General features: G+C 41.3%; 1 protein-coding gene across 1 annotated transcript in view; it reads right to left on the bottom strand.

Moving 5' to 3' along the window:
- Positions 1 to 18,962, bottom strand: part of ca16b (carbonic anhydrase XVI b) — a 114,915-nt gene that overhangs the window by 3,490 nt on the left and 92,463 nt on the right. The window contains exons 10-28 of the mRNA XM_085274514.1: positions 17,577 to 17,685; positions 17,422 to 17,471; positions 16,573 to 17,308; positions 15,505 to 15,643; positions 12,986 to 13,077; positions 11,232 to 11,323; positions 9,627 to 9,723; positions 9,430 to 9,512; positions 8,877 to 9,011; positions 8,647 to 8,781; positions 7,387 to 7,559; positions 7,123 to 7,258; positions 5,309 to 5,455; positions 4,775 to 4,868; positions 4,289 to 4,365; positions 3,002 to 3,130; positions 2,693 to 2,839; positions 2,385 to 2,527; positions 674 to 809 (exon numbers count right to left, since the gene is read on the bottom strand). Coding sequence (XP_085130640.1) covers positions 674 to 809; positions 2,385 to 2,527; positions 2,693 to 2,839; positions 3,002 to 3,130; positions 4,289 to 4,365; positions 4,775 to 4,868; positions 5,309 to 5,455; positions 7,123 to 7,258; positions 7,387 to 7,559; positions 8,647 to 8,781; positions 8,877 to 9,011; positions 9,430 to 9,512; positions 9,627 to 9,723; positions 11,232 to 11,323; positions 12,986 to 13,077; positions 15,505 to 15,643; positions 16,573 to 17,308; positions 17,422 to 17,471; positions 17,577 to 17,685 — 2,850 coding nt within the window. The remainder of the gene's footprint in view (positions 1 to 673; positions 810 to 2,384; positions 2,528 to 2,692; positions 2,840 to 3,001; positions 3,131 to 4,288; positions 4,366 to 4,774; positions 4,869 to 5,308; positions 5,456 to 7,122; positions 7,259 to 7,386; positions 7,560 to 8,646; positions 8,782 to 8,876; positions 9,012 to 9,429; positions 9,513 to 9,626; positions 9,724 to 11,231; positions 11,324 to 12,985; positions 13,078 to 15,504; positions 15,644 to 16,572; positions 17,309 to 17,421; positions 17,472 to 17,576; positions 17,686 to 18,962) is intronic.

Raw genomic sequence — 18,962 nt, 5'->3', positions numbered from 1 at the left:
CCATTTATGAATTCTCACCACATACCATAGAAAGCTTTAAAAAAAATTATACTAGATGGTGAACACCATGAGGCATTTAGCAGCTAAAGCCAAAGACATTTTGTCAGGAATTGGTGAAGAAAACAGAGCTTAAGGAAAACTGGACAAAGCCAAGAATACTAATGGAGCTCCATCTCTGCTGAATGAAAAGTGTGCTTGATGTGAAGACACCTGGCAATTTGTGTATCTGCCAGCCTGTTTTTCTGCCTGCTGTTGACAAGAAAATAATCAATGCAGCAGTAAATGCAGCTTAAGGCAGTATTAATTGACTTTCTGGCCACTTGGGGGCAGCAGAACAAGCTGTAAACGCAACAATGTCAATCGCAAGCTAATGAAGTTGATATGCAAAAGGTGTTAGCAACCCAATCCAAATCTATTTATACTTCCGGCAGATACAGAGCAACATTTAGCATTAATTCAGAGGCCCATTCGGAGCAGATACTCGTTTTTAGTTGGGTTTTATGGAAAATGGTGACAGTAGACTACACAGTAAAGCACTGTGCAAGCAGACAATCCACTTCAACTTCAAAGGTGTTTGACGTGCTTGTTAAAGGAAAAAAAAAATGATAAAAATATTTGACAATTGTAACACAAAATTTTAGGCACTCGATGTTTTACCACAGTGTGAACTTACTATGTCAGTGAAGACTCCTGGCCTCATGAGATTGATCATCTTAGCCACCTGATAGATGTCGACAACACCCTCGTTCTCCAGCTGCTGGGACAGCGTGGTGAGGGCACAGAGCATTCCTGCTGACACTGCTCCATACCTGAGAGGAGATACCCAGAATCAGCTCTGCTGGCTGTTTTCCTATTTTTGTGTTATCGCCTTAATGACTGCATATGTAGGGCTAATTTCTTGTATGTCGCTTTATAGCTTGAATACAGCTACTACAAATAAGCTGCTGACGTTATGCATAGTCACTGCTGGTTTCTGGACTACTGTTTTGGTTTTGTTTGTTTTTTTAAACCGCAAACACTACACGTTCGTTCTGCAGCAACTTATCAAGTAAAATGTTGCCAGGCCTAAAAGTAAACTTTGCTTTCTTATTTATTCAACTCTAATTGGGACAAAATGAACATCATGTTCTATTTAAGGAAGACTTGAATGTAGCGCTTGTGACCACAAACTCATACCAAAGGGTTAATTAGGCATGGCAAAATTATTAAGTGTCATAAATTGTTATTTTTGCCCTGCACATGCATACTAGTCAAAGACATCGGAAAGGTTCTTCCTCCCTCCCCCAAAGTTAACGGTTTCACTTTGCCATGTCCCTTTCACATTGAATAGTTCCTTGTGCTTATATCACTCTTAAACTGAGGTTAGATCATTGTGATCTTCATTGTGTGCTCTAAAGACTGACATGTCACAACACAGTATCACTCAAGGTTATCGGACACTGAGAGAAATGGCTGTCAGCGAGTACACTTGAATCACAATGCCTCGGCAGTCTCTGCACTAGAATCCAGTTGAACTGCATAATGTTTGATTGAATGGTTTAACATTACCAGTTAAGAGTCATGCATGCAGTTGCATATAGAAAGCACTGATGGAGGTCACAACTACATTTGCCACCACTGTAAATAACTGAATAAGTAAAAGTGAGAAAAACATCAAATTAATTAATATAAAATAAAAGGTACAGTGCCAATTTAAAGGCAAAGTTGTAAGCAAATTAAATTAATTGGGCAGTAAGATGTGTTTCCCACTGACCTCTAATACTACTGGGTGTCTTTCTGCAAGACTCACAACAAGTTAATTTATAAAGAAAAAAAAATCATCACTGCACTGAATCAAAGAAAGCAAAAACCTGGCTGCATACAGCTTCCCTTGTCAGTCATAAGCATCCCATCATGTTCACACCTAGTATATAAATGAGTGGGGGAACACTGGGGCTGTTTTTTTGCTCTTTGACAACTACAGGGAGCAAACAGATTTATTTTTCATTTTGAGGACATTGTGCAATGAGAACTATTCTGATAGGCGCTGCTGTTACCAACAGCAGCTAAGTATTTGTATAGACGTCTGGAGGAAAGACATCAGCTGGGAACATGGAAAACGTTTTGGTTGCCTGGTTACTAAAAACACTTCTGGCGTTTTGGTTTATCCTCCAAGTGCACACACTTAAGGATTTTTCAAAGCCCAAGCCATGGAAAGCACTCCATCTGTATCCCACTCGTGAAGACCCTACAATGTCACCACATCTACCAAAAATTAAGTTAACATCTGAGGAGACCTTCCCTTCTGAACTCTTCACATTTAGATTAACTTAACTTGAACCTTAACCCAAAGATTATTTAGTCTTTTCTCATCACAAAAGCCATAAAGGTAAATATAAACATACTCATCATGCACAATAGTGGGGCCATCTCGAGTCATGGCTTCCTCCTTGATGACACTAATGAGCTCGAAGGTGCTGCTGAGAGGGGCATCAGGGTTTGGCCATTTAGGGCACTGGAAATGCCTCACCTCCAGAACGTAATCGTCCTGTTGGAGAAGAAGAGCGCACACCCATGACATGTTTAATTAGGATTCTACACATTACAGCATTTCCCCACTGAAATAAAATGTAATAAAGTTGATGAACTCCTGACGTGATGCGTCATGTAATAATAACCCAACACTGATGTAATGAGGCAGAGGAGCAGCTACCTGTGTGGCCTCTAGAATGAAGTCATGGATGATGATCTGCTCCTCGTTGGAGAGGCACAGTCTGTCCTTACTGATGAGTGTGACAGTGAAGGCGATGCAGTTCATGGCCTCTTCGCGACTCGGCCAGTAAACAAATTCATCCTCAGCCTGCAGGGAAACCATGAAAGAAACCTGGTATTTACTTTTTCACTAATGATTCATTTTCATTCTAAATGTTCACGTACAAACGGCGCACGTCCATCAGAAACTGCGGGACAGACAAATAAGAAACTTCAGAGAAAAATTGTATATTCTTCCTCCATTACTTACCAGGCCGTGGTTGTCGGGCAACATGACAATAATTTGAGCGTTATGGTCCCAAATCATTCTCCAGAAGTCTGTGGTGGTATGAGGCAAAGGATGCTGGGTAATGATGAACTCATTGCTCCTGTAGTAGCCCTGAAATGACAGACAGTGAGCTTTTAGTTTTTCTCAAGGCCACAGCACTCATGCATATGAAATATTTCCCACACTAAAAAAAAAAAACCTTAAACGTAGTTAGGTCCATAATTTGTGGAAAAAGTAATTTTGCCTCTGTACACCACCACAGGTGATTTTAAATCAAACAACTGAAATGTGAATGAAATGCAGATTTGAGTTCAGTTGAAATTAAATTTCGAATTAAATGTTTAAGAATTCCAGGCATTTTAATACAAGAGATCCAAAATTTAGTAAAGAATTGACTGACGACCACATTTCATGTCCAGGTGAAGCTTTGTAATTTCACGACAAATGAAGAAGACATAACATCTGAAGCAGATTCAATGTAGTTTTGCAGTTTTTCCTTGTAATTTGAAATAAACAATCAGGAGACGCTTTCATGAATGTAAATACAGAGGGTTTACGACATGGTGCAAACCACTGGTTACGCTCAGGAACGAGAAGAGCAGATCAGACTTTGTCGGGAAACATTTAAAAGAACTCTGAAACAAAGACTTCAGACCGATGAACCGAGACTAATGTACCAGCATGATGACGAGACAGGAATACGGACAAGGAGAGAAACAAGCATGACACGTCATCTGTCAAACAGGGTGGAGGCAATGTTAATGGCATGGGCATGTATGGCTGGAAATGGAACTCAGTCCCTAGTTCTTATTGATGATGTGACTGCTGACAGAAGCAGCAGGATGAAATGTGACATGTTCAGGGCTATACTCTGCTCAGATTCAGCCAAATGCTGCAGAACCGATCACATAGTAAAGACAATGTGGTGGTTTTGTGAGGTAGAACTATAAAATTCATGTCTCTGCTCAACAAATTATGGACCTACTTGTAACCTCCACATCACAATCACCATCATTGTCATTTAAATATAGATCGCTCTTTCAGAACTAGCCAGGGACACAGCTACAAACTAGTCTCTAGCTCTAACTCTGGTTCATTTATAGCTATTTTCTCAGACACTCAGCACTGTCCCTGTCAAACAATTGCAAGACAGGAAACATCAGTCAATAAAATTCTTCAAAAAAAGACCACCCCAAAACACAAAAAACCCCACAATGACAAAGAGTAAACAAACAAAAAAAAAATCTCTCAGGAGCTATCACACTGTACCATTATGTAGGATGCATTAATGTAATCTGTTCCTTTCATGCCAGGCAGAGTGGCGAGTCCAACCCTTGCTCGCTCCGCTGTTGAGAAGCAGAGATAGAAAAACACATTTTGAATCAGAACCCTGGCCTCTGTAATATTGCACTGACTGATAATGCACACATTTATTACCAGTCCCGACTGTTGCTATAGCAACAAGGACCTCCTTTTCCATCATCAGGGTTTCACCAAGGCATGGAAAGATTAACTTATAGGACTACGGCAACCGATTTTAATGTTGGAAATATGAATAAAGAGAGGCTGCAAAATCTGCCATAAGCAAATCTGAGTCCAATTCTCATTTCCTTTCATTTACAAAATTAACCAACACAAGATTGATACGATTCGTGGAAGATTATTTAAACACGTTCTTGCCGAGAGCTTGTTCGACATGACCTTGGTTCGCCGAAGCCTCGGCTCCATGTCAAGTATGCTGTTGTAAATACTCACAGGGAACCACTGAGGAATTGCGGTTCTTTTCCTTGTTGCAGTCTTTGTGGGCGCTGAAGCACTCCACAAAGCGTGTGTTGCACTGAGTCAGCAGCTGGCGAGAGAGAAGGCAAAATTAGATTTTAGTCCGGAGAGTCGCTGTAAATTAAAATCAAACACATAAAAACTAAGATATAATACTGTTTAAACCCCAAAATTAACAGCAAGTCTTTCACATTAATAACAAGCATGTGAATCTCAGGAGGAAGTGACATTATGTGGGAGCAATTAGTTTGTCTCTCCTGATGTTGAAAGAGCAGGAGCTTAATGAAACATTCATCAAGCTTTGCATAAGGCGGCAGGGGCGACAGACATGACTTTATTAGCATCAACATCAGAGACGCTCTCAATTTATTTCTGTCTGCGAGTGGAAAGCCGCCTGCGTGTTGCTAACAAGCTTCTGAGTCAAAGACCACCTCAAATGCAGCTGATGGAGCCACTGCTGACGCAGACAGCTCGTCTAACGCGACTAGTTAGACTTGCGCGCTTACTAACCCTGAACTGCTTCTCCAGCCGTGTGCGGCCTGTTGAGTTGGGTGTAAGGACGCTGTTGACATAGCTGTGAAGCTGCCAGGCGGGCACCTCCGTCTCTCTGCTCAGGATAGCCTCCATTAAAGCATCGTGGATGAAAACATACTGCTCCTGGTGGGAGACAAAAGGTATAGAGCATTCAGAAATGTTTCAATGTATCTTTATATTTTGCTTCCAAGGAGCCAGATTCTTTTAAAGTAGTCTCCAGCAATATCTCTCCAGGCTTTTTGAAGGTGTTTCAAAGTTTTTATTTTGACAACGCTCTCTTTTCGCTCATTTTCAGTCCAGTCGTTATACCTAAACAGTCTCACAGGAATTTTTTGTTTTGTTTGTTAAGTCACTTGACACTGACCTACGAATCATTCAAACATAAAAAGGCACCAAACTCAAAGGATGAATCAGTGATGTGTCAACACATAAAAGACAACGCAGCAAAGAACTGATTTTAAATTGTATCTTTAGGCACTTTGCTACTGGTAACCTGCTGCAAAAGCACAAAATTTGTTCCCATTTGTTTTGTTGAATATGTGAAAAAAGCCAGAGACAACAGGCACAAAATAGTGTTTTCCCTCCAACCAGATGATTCCCAAAGAGCTTTAAAAAAAACAGAGGAAGATGGACATGTGGAGAACAAAGGAGCCATTCTTACCAGAAAAAGCTGATGTATCCCAAATTACGTAAGAACTAGACTTCATCCAGTTATAGCCACCAAGCCGATTTACTTTTATTGACAAAAAGTGAGTTTATTAATTAAAATGCTTATTTAAAATGATTGTTAGGAAAAAAACATTATTATTATTATACATTTTTAATTCCAAGTACTCTTCCATGCCAAGTTTTAGCATTGTTTACTGAAGATAAAAATCAGACATCTACAGACATTATAAAAACAATATATTTAATTAAAATATAAATGATTAGATCATAAATATTGGATTCTGCAGAGTAACTAGTAGAGTCAGTCAAAAGAAATAAAAAAAGAAAACAAAACATTTAATCTGAATTTGTCCGATTCCCCTTTAAAAAAGTTGCTTCCTGGAAATCTTTCACTGCAGACGTCAAACTGACAGCAGGCAGAAACCTCTCTGTCAAACTGAACCTTTCATGGTGAGGATCATCAGTGCTGATCAGAGCTGGGTCTGCCGCTATGAGCCCGATACCAAAAGGCAGTTTTCAGTTTGAAGAGTTTGCAGGTCAGGAGCGTGACCAGGAGTCTGCTTTTTGTTGGACATTCTCAGGGTTGTATGCCGTGAGGTGGGTCAGCCTGTCATTGTGGACTTCTAATGTAACATCCAAATCTTTGACAGTGAAATCAAAACTACAATACCTGCCTCTAACATTTAGTGAGGGTATTAAGATAAAATATGTAATATCTGGTTAAATTAACTGTTTTTTCCAAGGTAAACTGGTACTAAAAAGCTTACATGAAACCGTGGAAGAGACAACAACATCACATTTCCTGACAGTTGTCTGTGAACTGATCTCATAGAGAAGATAGCAGGAATATAAATGGATAGGGGCAGCAGGTAACTATGACCAATCATCCCATAGTTAAAAAAATGACTAAAGTGCTGCCAGAGGACAGCCAGTATGGACTCATTCTGGTCTCACCACATCACATTTTGCTCTGCGTGTTGCATTGAAACTGCAGGAAGCGTGACCTTTACCTGAGCTTAGAGTATCAAAGTGAACAGCTTTCATAACTCCCTATCCATCTTTAATCAGAGATGACCTTTAGAGACATTTCCCAGAGTAACTGATTATTTAGTGCTTCTTACCTCAGTCTGGACTAGGTAGTTGCGTTGTGTGCGGATATGTTTGAGAAAATCCAGGACGCTGACTGTGCTTTTGTCCTTGATTTGTTGCAGCATGCTGTCAATGACAATGTATGTTCCGGTGCGCCCCACGCCTGCACTGAAGAGCAGAGCGACAAGCAATATAAGCAAACCCGTACAGGAAGCTTTTGGCCAGGTCAGCAAATATGAGCCTAATGCTAATAAGTAACACTCATCTAGCCCAGGAGCTAAGTAATAATGATGTACCTGCAGTGCACCAGGACAGGGCCCATGTCTGCAGCACGAGCTGCAGACGAGCGGTTGATGAAGGTGAGGACAGGAAGGGTGTACTCCGGTACTCCCATGTCAGGCCACTGAGTGTAGTGATACTGGACCACAATGCGCTCATTTAGTTTCCCTTTCGGGTTCCCCTTCTGCCCCTGAAAGACATCAGAAACAACATTTCTGAGCACGGAACAAAATAGTCGGGAGATAAACAGCATAGCATTTGAAATCTCCCACTCAGCATTTCTAAACAGAAAAAAATAAAAAAATAAATAAAAATAAAGCCTTTATTTGTTCTTTACAACATTATAATGCGTGTCCTAGCGTAAGCATGTACAAAAAACTCTGGATCTCCCCGTGGTTACCCATGAACTGTGTACGGCTGGCTACTGAAAGAAAAATGGGTGATGAATGAATAGAAAAACTCGCACCGTTCACCTTTACACAAGGACATCCTGTGACTGCTCTGTGCTGTTTGGGTCCACATAATCCCTTAGAGGGTAGGGATACTACAAATCAATATTTCTCAGTGATTGCTTTTATTCTGTCCTGACGCAAATTTGGCACGGCCTCCGTTCACAGGACATGAGGGCTCACTAATGGTTTGATGAATATGACATTTTACTCTGTAACCTGCCCACAATCACTTAAAGTTCTATCCCCACAACAAAAACAAGTTCTAATATTAAGAATAGTTGTTACTAAATATTCGTTTCCAGGAAATGACTGGTGCAAGGTAGTCACTATGGTTACTGAATGTCTGGGGGTGGGGACCATACCAAAATGAATGATAATGAAAGCTGCGTTAAGATTTAACAGTCAGAGAGAGAGAACATGTTGGATAAATGTGACCTGATAAATCTGATTACCCTTATAAATCTGTCCTGATTTCATTTTTTGGGAAGGTTTTTAATTATAATCCACAAACCCCCGCGCCCCCCTCCAAAAAAAACATGACGCATCTCATGTTACACATGGATACAACCTTGGCTTGATCCGTTGATCTGTTCAGTGTAATCAGATGTTTCCCACTAATTCCAAATTGGAACAATATTAATAATTTTCAGAGTACACAAAAATTCTCTGCCATTAGAGCAGATTCATATTTACGAAATACATTTCTGAAGCAGGCAGATGTCGACCAGTGTTTTCTTTTGACTGGACTGTGATGTCGATGTTTCAATATTTCAGCAGGTTCAACCCACTAAGACAAAGTTTATTATAGTGCAAGTGTCTGGTTACCTTTTTAACTTTAGTGTTCCTAATGAGGAAACGGCGCAATGTGTAGCAAGCGTGCACTTTGGTGCTTTTCAGGGTCACCACGATGCTTCCATACTGCTCGCTGTTCTCTGTTGGCCAGTACTGGTCACATTTCCTCTGAAACACACAGCATGCACAGAGTTACATTTGAACCTATCTGAATTACAGTCAAATGTTTGCTTCGATTATGCGATAGATCAAAGTGAACCTACTCTTCCTTTCTCCACAAGGTTCGTGATCATGACTATGACTCCAGTGTTCTGCTCCCACACCATCCTCCAGAAGTCCTCGAATGTAGACTTGAGAGGGCCCTGAGCAGCTATATAAGCTCTGGGCTGGTTGTAGCCCTGAAAACAGGAGAGTGGAGGGAGTGTTGTTTACTGGTAAGATGCAATCACTCCTCTATCAATATTCCTGATATAGCTGATGCAACCGATTTACTGGCGAAACATTTGCCGGTCATGAAATTCACTCCTTGAGCTGACAGTAATGATACGTATTCATGCATGAATACATTTCTCAAATATAAATGTAAAAATTTTTATTACTATCTGTCAGGTTTATGACTTGGACACCTCGATTGATATTTTAAACAAAGCTGTCAGCAAGCCGTTTAGCACTGCCAATAACTCTTTCACATCGCACTATTGCTTCATTCAAGTCGCTGTTCAGCTGAAGCGGTTCAGACTCGCAACCTTTCCATTTCAAAAACAAAAAAAAAGAAAAGTAAACCTTCAACAATGTTAAGTGGCTGGTTGAACTCACATCCACATAGTTGGCATTAATGTAATCCGAATGTTTGGCATCTTTTCCTGCCAAAGCCCGTAATTTCACCCGGCTGTGGTCGTCTAAGGGGAAGCATTGACATATTTGTGAGAATTATTAAAAAGATGAAAACCCGTTTTATGAACACTATTGGAATCCAAAGCGGCAGACGTAATCAGATTTTACAGCTGACTCACAGGCCACAATGTTGATGTATCTGTTTTTGTGCTTGTTGTCAGGATGATTGGAATGTTCTGCTGTGATTTTCAGGTCGGCTGTGGAGCGTTGGACCTCCTGCAGGGAGGGAAAAAAAATAAACAGAAATTGATTTTATTAAGGAGGCTAGATCTAACAGAATTACATTCTAAAAAGAAGTTATATTTACTCAAAATCTCAGTGTTCTTTCTGATACTATATTGTTGGGGAAGTTTTATTTTTTTCCACCCTACAGATCTCCCCTGTGCACAGCTCATAGCCCCCAATTTAAAGCCGAACCTCTAGCATGGATTCTGTGCCTTATTCAAGGACGCTTCAGAGCAGATGCTTGCTGCAACTGGGGCTTGAACTCGAGCCTCTAGTAGAACAGCCTTCTTCTTTTCTACAGCACGATGCATTCAGTCACCCCCCCAAAAAAAACAATCACGTCCAAAACGGCTTCGTCGTGGTGCATTTGAACATTGCGCACACAGGCATCACATTACATGACCCCAATTAGAAGGAATACACTGGGGGTGAAGCTTTTGCCTCCTTTCTTAACCTAGTTACACAGAGAGTGTGTTCCCGTCCGGTCAACCGGCAGACAGACCTTCTCTAATTAACCTTCATCACTCTGGTCTCTCTCTCCATCTTTCTCTCAACCATCTGTTCAAAATTAGCAACCCCGCGCACGAGTGTGTGCATGATATAATGTCCAACCATTGTTCAGATTTGGCAGGCCCATTTGGAGAGAGCGTGCACAAAAGATAAATTCTGCGCTCAGTAGTTTAGCAGTATCAGCACTAGTTTATGTGCTTTTATGCAAATGTACGTAATTTTTTCTTTTTTTTTTTACTTCAAAGAAAATCTGGAAACTTCTCATTTGGTTTGTTGGGTTTGGACTGGTGTGAAAACCCCTTAGTAGATGTATCTAAAATAATGGAAAGTGAAGATTGCAGTGACAAGATTTTCATAAAGCTTGACCTCTGACCTTTAGATTGATCGAACTTGCCTGAGATTACATTAGATACAGATACACAGCCTGTCTGACTCGGTGACAACAACATACCATTGGCCTTTTATGGCTGAGCGGTAAACTACACAGAGGAAGACTACGAGGAAAGTTCTTCCCTCGAGCAGAGTGTGGCGAGGTTTGTGGCGTGAAAGCAAAGCAGATCCACTGGATTGGCTCGATTTTATGGTTCTTTGTCTAAGTGAAAGAAATACATAAAACGCAGCAACAACACAGTAATTATTTTAAAAAGCTTTTCGTACCCTTTCCACTCGCTCATCTCCATTCATGATGATGCTCCTTTATCAATAAACCTTCAGGACCTTTTCTTTTGTAAATACAAATGAGTAGTAAAGGACTGCAAGACCTGCTGTCAGCACAAAGTTGTCAAAACTGCCCAATCAAAGAGCTGCATGTTGGCATACATGACCTCTTGTTTAGTTTGTAGGTAACGTAAAGCAGAGTAGAACTAAAAGGCAACAATGGATGTTTTAGCTCCTTCATGCAGACCAACAAAACCCAGCTCTGATGTAAAACACGACTCTGTACGCAGCGAGGGTTAACAATGCTTCACAATGTTGTGTCAAAAGAGTACCTCAAACTCCTCAGCAAAACCCTGCATGTTGTTTTTGTAGAGCTCCATGACGTGTTTCACAAACTGCTTAACAGGGATGGCCTCCATGTCATCTGCAGGGGAAGCAGTAAAAACAGCAAGTGCCCATTATGTCATCGCTTTTTTACTCACTAACAGAAATTAAAGAAATTTGTGACTTTGTTTACTTTTACGCGGCATCACTACATCAGTGAGACTGGTAGATTATTTTTAACAAAAGGAAAAGATTTAAAAAATAAATAAATAACCAAGTGACCTCTATCACAAACACCTAGATTTTGGCATTTTGAGCTGTACAGGAAGACACATCTGTCTCATCTGAGCCAAATCAGCTCCAAATCACACATGAAAGATCTTTGATAAGGCTGGTCAGCATCACACAGGGACAGTGCAGGAGACCCAGCTGTCATCGCTGCCGATTCTGGCCAATGTCTTAACTAATACACACTAGCAGCTGGGGCCTCCGAGGCTTTTACTTGCCTCAGTGGCTACAGCATAGAGGTGAATTCTTGCCTATTAATCTGGTCATTTATCAAAGTGTCTTTTTTCCATCTATATTAGTGTCAAGAGACTTATCAGCCTGATCAGTTCATCAGAGTAGCTCTGGGTGAAATGTGGCTTTGTGGCAGCTAGAAAGTGTAATAGACTAAGGCTGATTAGGCCCATTCTTGACAGGACATAAAGCTGAACAAAAGGTGGGCTTAAAGGTCCCACGGCTCCATTTCAAACTTCTGAATCACTACAAATACACACAAATAGATAAGCAGAGAGAAAATATAGTGGGGGGAAAAAGAGAGGAACAAAAAAACAAACAACAAGAGAAACAAGGGAAGAAACGAAGAAAGAGCAATAAAAACAGAGTGCATGCAGAGTCAATACTAGCATCATGATTATAGCTCGACTGATGTCACAGCCTTGAAATGTCCCTGAGCTTAAAGCGACTGTGAAAGTAAAGTCTGATATCGACTAGCTGCCAATCCACTGCTGCCTAGGACAATAAGGGCTAAGAAAAGCCAGTCACACAACTTCTACAGTGCTGTTTCCGGAGTCAATTCACATGTAAATGAACAGAAACTGCAAAGCAGACATTAAGGTAATACAGAAAACCCTTTGAAAAGATTTAATGACGCCTTGTAAATGTGCAATACATCAGTAGACATAAATCGATAAAAGTCAGTCAAGATTCCATTAGTCCTCTGTTTATGTCTTAAAAAAAACTATTTTTAAGGTTACAGAACAGATTTAATAAACTAAATTTAAGTTTTGTCTTAAATCTTTTTATGGTTAAAAAACAGATTTATTAGATCAGACTCAAAATTTCTGCAATGGGAACATCTGCAACAGTGATTCCTTATATTTGTAGTCTGATAAATTACCTCTTCACTGGCACCATCATGTACCTGAACCATTTATGGATTACCTTTAGCAAACAAATGCTGATCTGCTACTGTTAGCCTAAAGCGGTGGAGAACTTGAGAAAACACTTCAGCCATTACTTTATTTTTTGGTTCATTTAAATCACTTTTAGCAAACTTCAACTTGCTTGTTGTCCAACTTTTTTTTTGCACATTAACTAATACAATACAGTACTTTTTTAAAGCCACAACCTCACATACAAATCATACCAAACAGGCTTCATGCAAGTCCCGTTTCAGTCTGATGTGTGACAAAGTACACGCTGGCTCGTTAAAACTGATAAATTAAATTTCTGGCACAGTATAGAAAACATAGCTCACCTGGTATAGGGATGACTGGGATATTCTCATTGGCCACCACCCGTGGAGAGCTGCTCTCCTCCACATAAAAGTGAGCTGTCTGGAAAAATCTCCTGCAGGGACCCAGAGAGATAAGTATAGTGAATGTGGCACAGTAAACCCACCCACTATCAGCTCAAATGATGCAGCCAAGTGTATTGAGGGAGTCGTTAGCCGGTTGTTCTCAGATCCGGTCCGTCAACATCAGCACAGAAATGTTGAACAGAATGACAACAGCAGAAAACTCCTAATGAAAACCCCAGAGAAGTTAGGACACAGCTGATCGCACACAGAGTGAGTGGCTCCTGGAAACAGAGCCTTCGCTGACTATAGGGACCAGGTAAACAACTCACGGTGACACGCTGCAGCGCCGAGCCGAGTTTGGCTCTTTATGCAAACCGAAGACAACTAATCCAAACACATTTTCTCTTCTCAGGGCCTCTTTCAAGGGACTTTGAGGACAAGGAAATCAACTTCAAGATGCATTTTCTGGAGTAAATACTCATTGTTGGCAGCAGCTGCTGCCTCTGCTGCTGCTCAAAAAGCTGTTTCAAAAAGCCTGGATCTTTGCAAATACTGCCAGGACAATTCAATCAAAATTTTCATACAGCCTGAAGTTCAGAGTTCACAGAGTGACAAACTGCAAGCAGCCATGCTCTTTCGTAAGTATTGAGGTTATTTATCTGGTGATATTAAAACAGATTTGTAAAAAGGTCAGCTGTGCATTAAAAATAATCAGCAGCTCTAGCGTGACTGACAACAACCAGTGAGGAACCGGAACACCTGGTATACCAACTCGCATGCAATCTGTCCTATAAGACCCACGTTTCATCCCAGTGCTAACATACCCCAGTTTTAACCCTACCTGTACGCCATGCAGAGGAGGGAGCAGATGCTAGTCATTCTTAGAGAGATGAAACCGAAACAAAAAGGTGGAACTGCATTTAAAAAGAAAATGCACAAAGAGAGGAGCCAAACAGAGACTGTGACAGAGAGAATTGATAGAGAGAAAAGAGAGCGCGAGAGAGGAAAGGTGAAAACAAACGGGGGAGGAGCGCTCCCCCCGGTTTCAGTCGCAGCCTCCCGATCTAATGGCCTCCTTTGAGGGCAGATGTGGTCCTGCTAACTAATCGGCATCGTCCATGTCGTCTTCCTGACTCTCAGAAGAGCAGCTTGCATTAAGGCCAGTTTAACAGCTTTATTAATGAATTCCAATTAAGAAGAAAAAGAAAAGAAAGAAAGAAAAAAAAAAAAAAAAAAGAGGTGGGACTGGGTTTGTTCTCGGTTTTATATCTGTCAGTTTTCAGCCAACACCTTGAGCCTCACAGGCTTCCAGATGGGCAACACCAGCAATTAACACCAGACTCATAACCTCAGATAAACCCAAACAGGGAAGCTTTAATAGATAATTCACTGGCCACACATTTCTCCATAGACGCCTCTAAAAATCAAATGTATGGTGGAATTAAGCCGATATGATAATGAACAAAACATCTGGAACTAGAGAAACTCACGGGTTTAGCCTCTGTGTCACTAAGAGAGACCACGCAGAGGATGAAGAGTAAACTGCTTGATTTCATCTTTCACCGTAGCCTTTTCCCTAAGGGAAGCAGGCATTGTCTGTGAAGTGTCTGAGCTGTCACAACAGCAGCTGCGATGGCCATTTCAAATCTCAAAGCTGCCCCTGCTTTTCTACTCAAATACCCAAACCTCTCGCTAACCGAATCTGTACAGTCATCTTGCTTTCAGCTCTGGTTTTTTACACCTCTGTGGAGCCAATAACCCCGCTTTTAATTATATCTCACTGTTTTATTATCTGTCACAGCAAGGTGATATAAACATTTGCTGTGGCGATCAAATCAAAAAAACAAAAAAAAAAAAACATTTAAATGCATTTAACACATTTCAAATATTTATTTCTAAAGAGTCTATAAACAAATAAAATCCTTTACAAGTAGCGGCAGTAAATATACACAGGACCAGCTGAGGAAGTAGCCTACAGTGCCATTTGTTACTCATTAACCAGCCGACATGTGCTTGTGGCCTGGCCTGTGTAATTACTCGGGCTCCAATAGCATGGCTGGAAATTAGCCCAGCAGATGAAGACACAGCTGGGACCCATGCTGGCATTGCGGGGCCTTCAGGTCTCCTGCCCCTCACCCAAGTGGGTGATGGGCAAAATGTACAAAGCAAAGGGAAGAAAGCAGCATTAGTACCCTTGCTAAGCCCAAACCATGCTGAGGACACTTAAACGCAGGTGGTTTACTTAGTAGAAAACATGAACAGAGAAAAAAAAATGCATTCAAGAGGTCCAGTGTGAGTGAGGGGCAGCTGTATTTTTATACCTCTAAAGGAGGAATCAGAGACATCATCATCCCCACACCCAGTAAAGATAAGGCTTTTTATTTTCAATAAAAGGCTACAGCACTTCATCATAGCAATTTACTGTTCTAACAAACTAAGATGGAGCCCCGGGAATGAGGTTGTGAACTCTCTCTCACCTCCAGTAGACCATCACAATTAGCAGCATGATGAGGCACAGCAGAGTGAGAGCAGACACCACCACCAAGGGGACAATCCACACCATCCTGCCCATCCCCGGGTGAGGTGGCGGCATCCCATTGGACATGGTGGTTCTGTCTGAAAGACAAAACAAACACATGTTAAATGTCTAAATATGTCGTACCGACTTATACAGTTTCATCTGTGCTCTTATAAAGTGCCTCCGTGAATATATTTAAAGGCTATTCTGATGTTTTGTTCGCAGATAAAATGGAAATCTTGGAACAGAGTAGGGTTAGTCTTTGCGTCTTCTCTTCAGTTAAACGCTGGGACACTATGCTAGGCTTTTCTCCATTAATTCTACAATGTTCACGAAATAAATTGTTTCCTAAAATTAAAAGCCTAGACAGAAGTCATTATGGAAAAAAAACAAAAACAAACACAAACACAAATCAAGGAGAGAACAAACACATTTTACAAGAGCTCAAGATTAACTCTAATTAGATGATTAAAACAATGTGATTGGGTTGGTTGATCAGATTCAAAAGAAAACCGCAGTGTTGTTTGTTTATATTGTTATTGATAATCACTAACGGCAACTGCCTTTTAACATTTTTCAATGCCACTTCTAGTATTTTCATGGTTTGTTGAGGGGGAAATAAGACAAAAAAAAGAGGCAAAGACATCTTCATAAATGCTCTCCCTCGAAACAAACTCTTTTAAAACATGCTTAAAGGAATTCCTTGAGGCGCAGTCCCTCTGGCAGCCTACTTCTTCCTTCAGGTCTCTGTGTTGTAGTGACACAAATGCCTGGGGCTCCGTCTTTGACCGAGATGGTAACCAGTGTAGTTAGCGTCTTATATCAAGTTATTTGTTCTGCTAAACTGGTCTCTGTAAGTGCTGGTGGTGTTTACAGAACTGTGCTTTGGAAAGAAGTCTTGCCTGGCACAACAGCCGACAACAAGGGAAAAAAGGCTTAACAAGAGTTCAAAAGATTTTTCAGTATGAGGAGGGGAAAAAAAAGAAATAAAAAAACAACAACACAGGAATCGAAATGTCCTGCTCACCAGTGTGGACAGAGAAAGGCCAGCTGTTTGCATTTTCATTTTCAGTGGGGATCTTTGTAGGTAAATTCTTGGGAATTTGCGTCTTTACGCTGCTATTACGCGGCTCCTGAGTGGACACTGGGTTTACACCTGTAGGGTTGCTCTCCACGTCTTCACCAGTGCTCGGAGGTACTGTGGTGCCTTTAACTGTAGGTTTCCCTTCTCCTTTCTCTTTGGCTGTGGATGGGGGGGTGGGGATTAAAGGTTTTTTGGCCAGAGTGCTGTTTGCTTGTTTCTCCCCATTGTCAGTTCCAGTCTTTTCCTTCTTCTTCTTCTGCTGCTCTTCCTCCTCCTCCTTCTCCCCATCTTTCTCGCCTTCCTCCCCCTCCTCTTCACCCTCGTGCGGAGCATTATTCTCCTCAGACGCGTTGTCTGTCTCGGAGCCCTGAGGTGGCGTCTGCTCGTTGTTGGACTTTGCGGGCGCGGTGGATGGACGAGTGGGGTTCTGAGTGGCTTGAGGCGCCTGCGTGGGCCAAACAGAGCTGGGCATGGAGGAGATGACCCCTCCGCCGACACCCAAGCCTGCCAGCAAGGTGCTCGTCACTACCGATGCCACCGTGGCCTGGCTGCCACTAGAAGAGGGGCCCATCCCTGTTGCCATGGAGACAATGGAGAAGTGGATACCAGAGGACGTCCACGTGGAGGAACCAGAACTGATTGGAGCCATGTCTGCTGAGGACGCAGGAGAAACTGTGGGCTGAGGGAGATGGGCAGAGAGGGGGGGGGGGAAATGGTTACCCAACAGAATATGACATGAACGACACTGAGATGCAAAAAGAAATGTGCACTGCCATCTTCTGGTCAACTAACCATCCCAGTCTTCACAATTCGAGATCCTTCAAAAATTCTTGTCGTATTAGCTGTGAAACAAAAGAGGGAGGGACATAAAATATTTATATATTCATCTATTAGTGCATTTGAAGACGGAACAAAGGCCTTAGAGTACACCTGCTGTGACCACATACCTCTGAACAACAGTGTTTGGCTAAAATCACTGCGCAGATCATGTTGACACACTGCCTGCACTCTGAACAGGTACAGGATGTCAGGAGAAACGTTAGTGATGACTGCTTTCTGTAAGAGAAAACACACATAAAATACTGTCAATTCTAACTGAAATTGCATCGTAATAGATGAACACATTTGAAAAGGCAGATGCTAATAATTCAAATAGCCTCCAATGAACGCTTTCCATTTTAAACTACTGCTTGGCCAATAGTCTGTGGCCCACAACTTCCAAGCTGTTTAGAAAGGTTATTTTCTGTTTAATTTAATTGTGTTTTTGCAGGTTGCAGATGGCTTAACTTGTATTCAAAGTGCCCTCAGAATAGGTGGGTGATTGCCTCTGGTGTTGCAGAGCCAGTATTTCTCCAAAATAATTCAGATAAAGGTGTCCAGAGATAGAAACTGAAAATTGAAATGGAAATGAAGTGAGCAAAATAAGGACTTTAGTGCAGAGAGGGAGAAGTGGACAGAATAATGTGAGAAAAAGAGGCTGATCGACTGTATTAATGGAGTGTAACTGCACGGACAGAGCACCACACGGACACTATAATCACTCTCTCAGTCAGCCATTTGAAATCAAAGCACAATGCAAATTTACAGGTCTCCCACTTCACCACGACAAATAAATCATGTTATTACATTAATGCATTCCACGCAAAATAGTCACTTAGCCTCACGAGCCCAACATGGTTCACCAGTCACATCATGGGTAATACATCTTCCGTAACAAAGTTTAGATGACACTTGATATCTAAGTAAGCATTTTCACAGTGCAGCAGCCTTTATGGAGAACGCGCTGCTCTTTTGTGGCCACAGAGTACAGAAAATGAAGACTGTAGAGATATAAGAAGAACATCAGGGTGCAGTAATCATTAACAGAGAGCTAAAAAGAGATGCCAAAATTCACAAATAATGAGAGAAAGCTATGGGTAACATCAGGTATAAATATTGTTGCTGCAAGTGAGATGTGAACTTCTGTCCACAATGAGCGGCAATAATTCAACAAAGGGAATAATATTAACTTATGGTATGTTTTCTGATGAGAATAACAGTTTATTTTGTGGAGGAGTTCTTGACTGCCAGAAGCCTGGTTGCATATTGATTTCAGCTCACTTGTCCATCATTTTCTAAGCTTCATTAGCTACATTCGAAGCTCAAGTTCTCCTCCAGGCATGTTTTAGGAAACACAGTATTAAAGATAAGCTGCGCGGAATAATAATTTGTGTCTGAAGTGTTTTTACCCTCACAAAGTAGTTCAATTACCTGGTTTAAAATTCTTAAAATTACATCTCCTCCTCCTTTCTCCCAGAATCTATGAATATGCAAATCATTGTTCATTGTGTAAC

This window comes from Mchenga conophoros, linkage group LG5 (genome assembly GCF_057382185.1).
Source record: "Mchenga conophoros isolate Kocher_MC1m ecotype Shallow Benthic linkage group LG5, M_conophoros_male_GT1.1, whole genome shotgun sequence".
In the NCBI taxonomy this organism is placed as follows: domain Eukaryota; kingdom Metazoa; phylum Chordata; class Actinopteri; order Cichliformes; family Cichlidae; genus Mchenga; species Mchenga conophoros.
The sequence above is the reverse complement of the archived record's forward strand: the minus strand, read 5'-3'. Positions and strand labels throughout refer to the sequence as shown.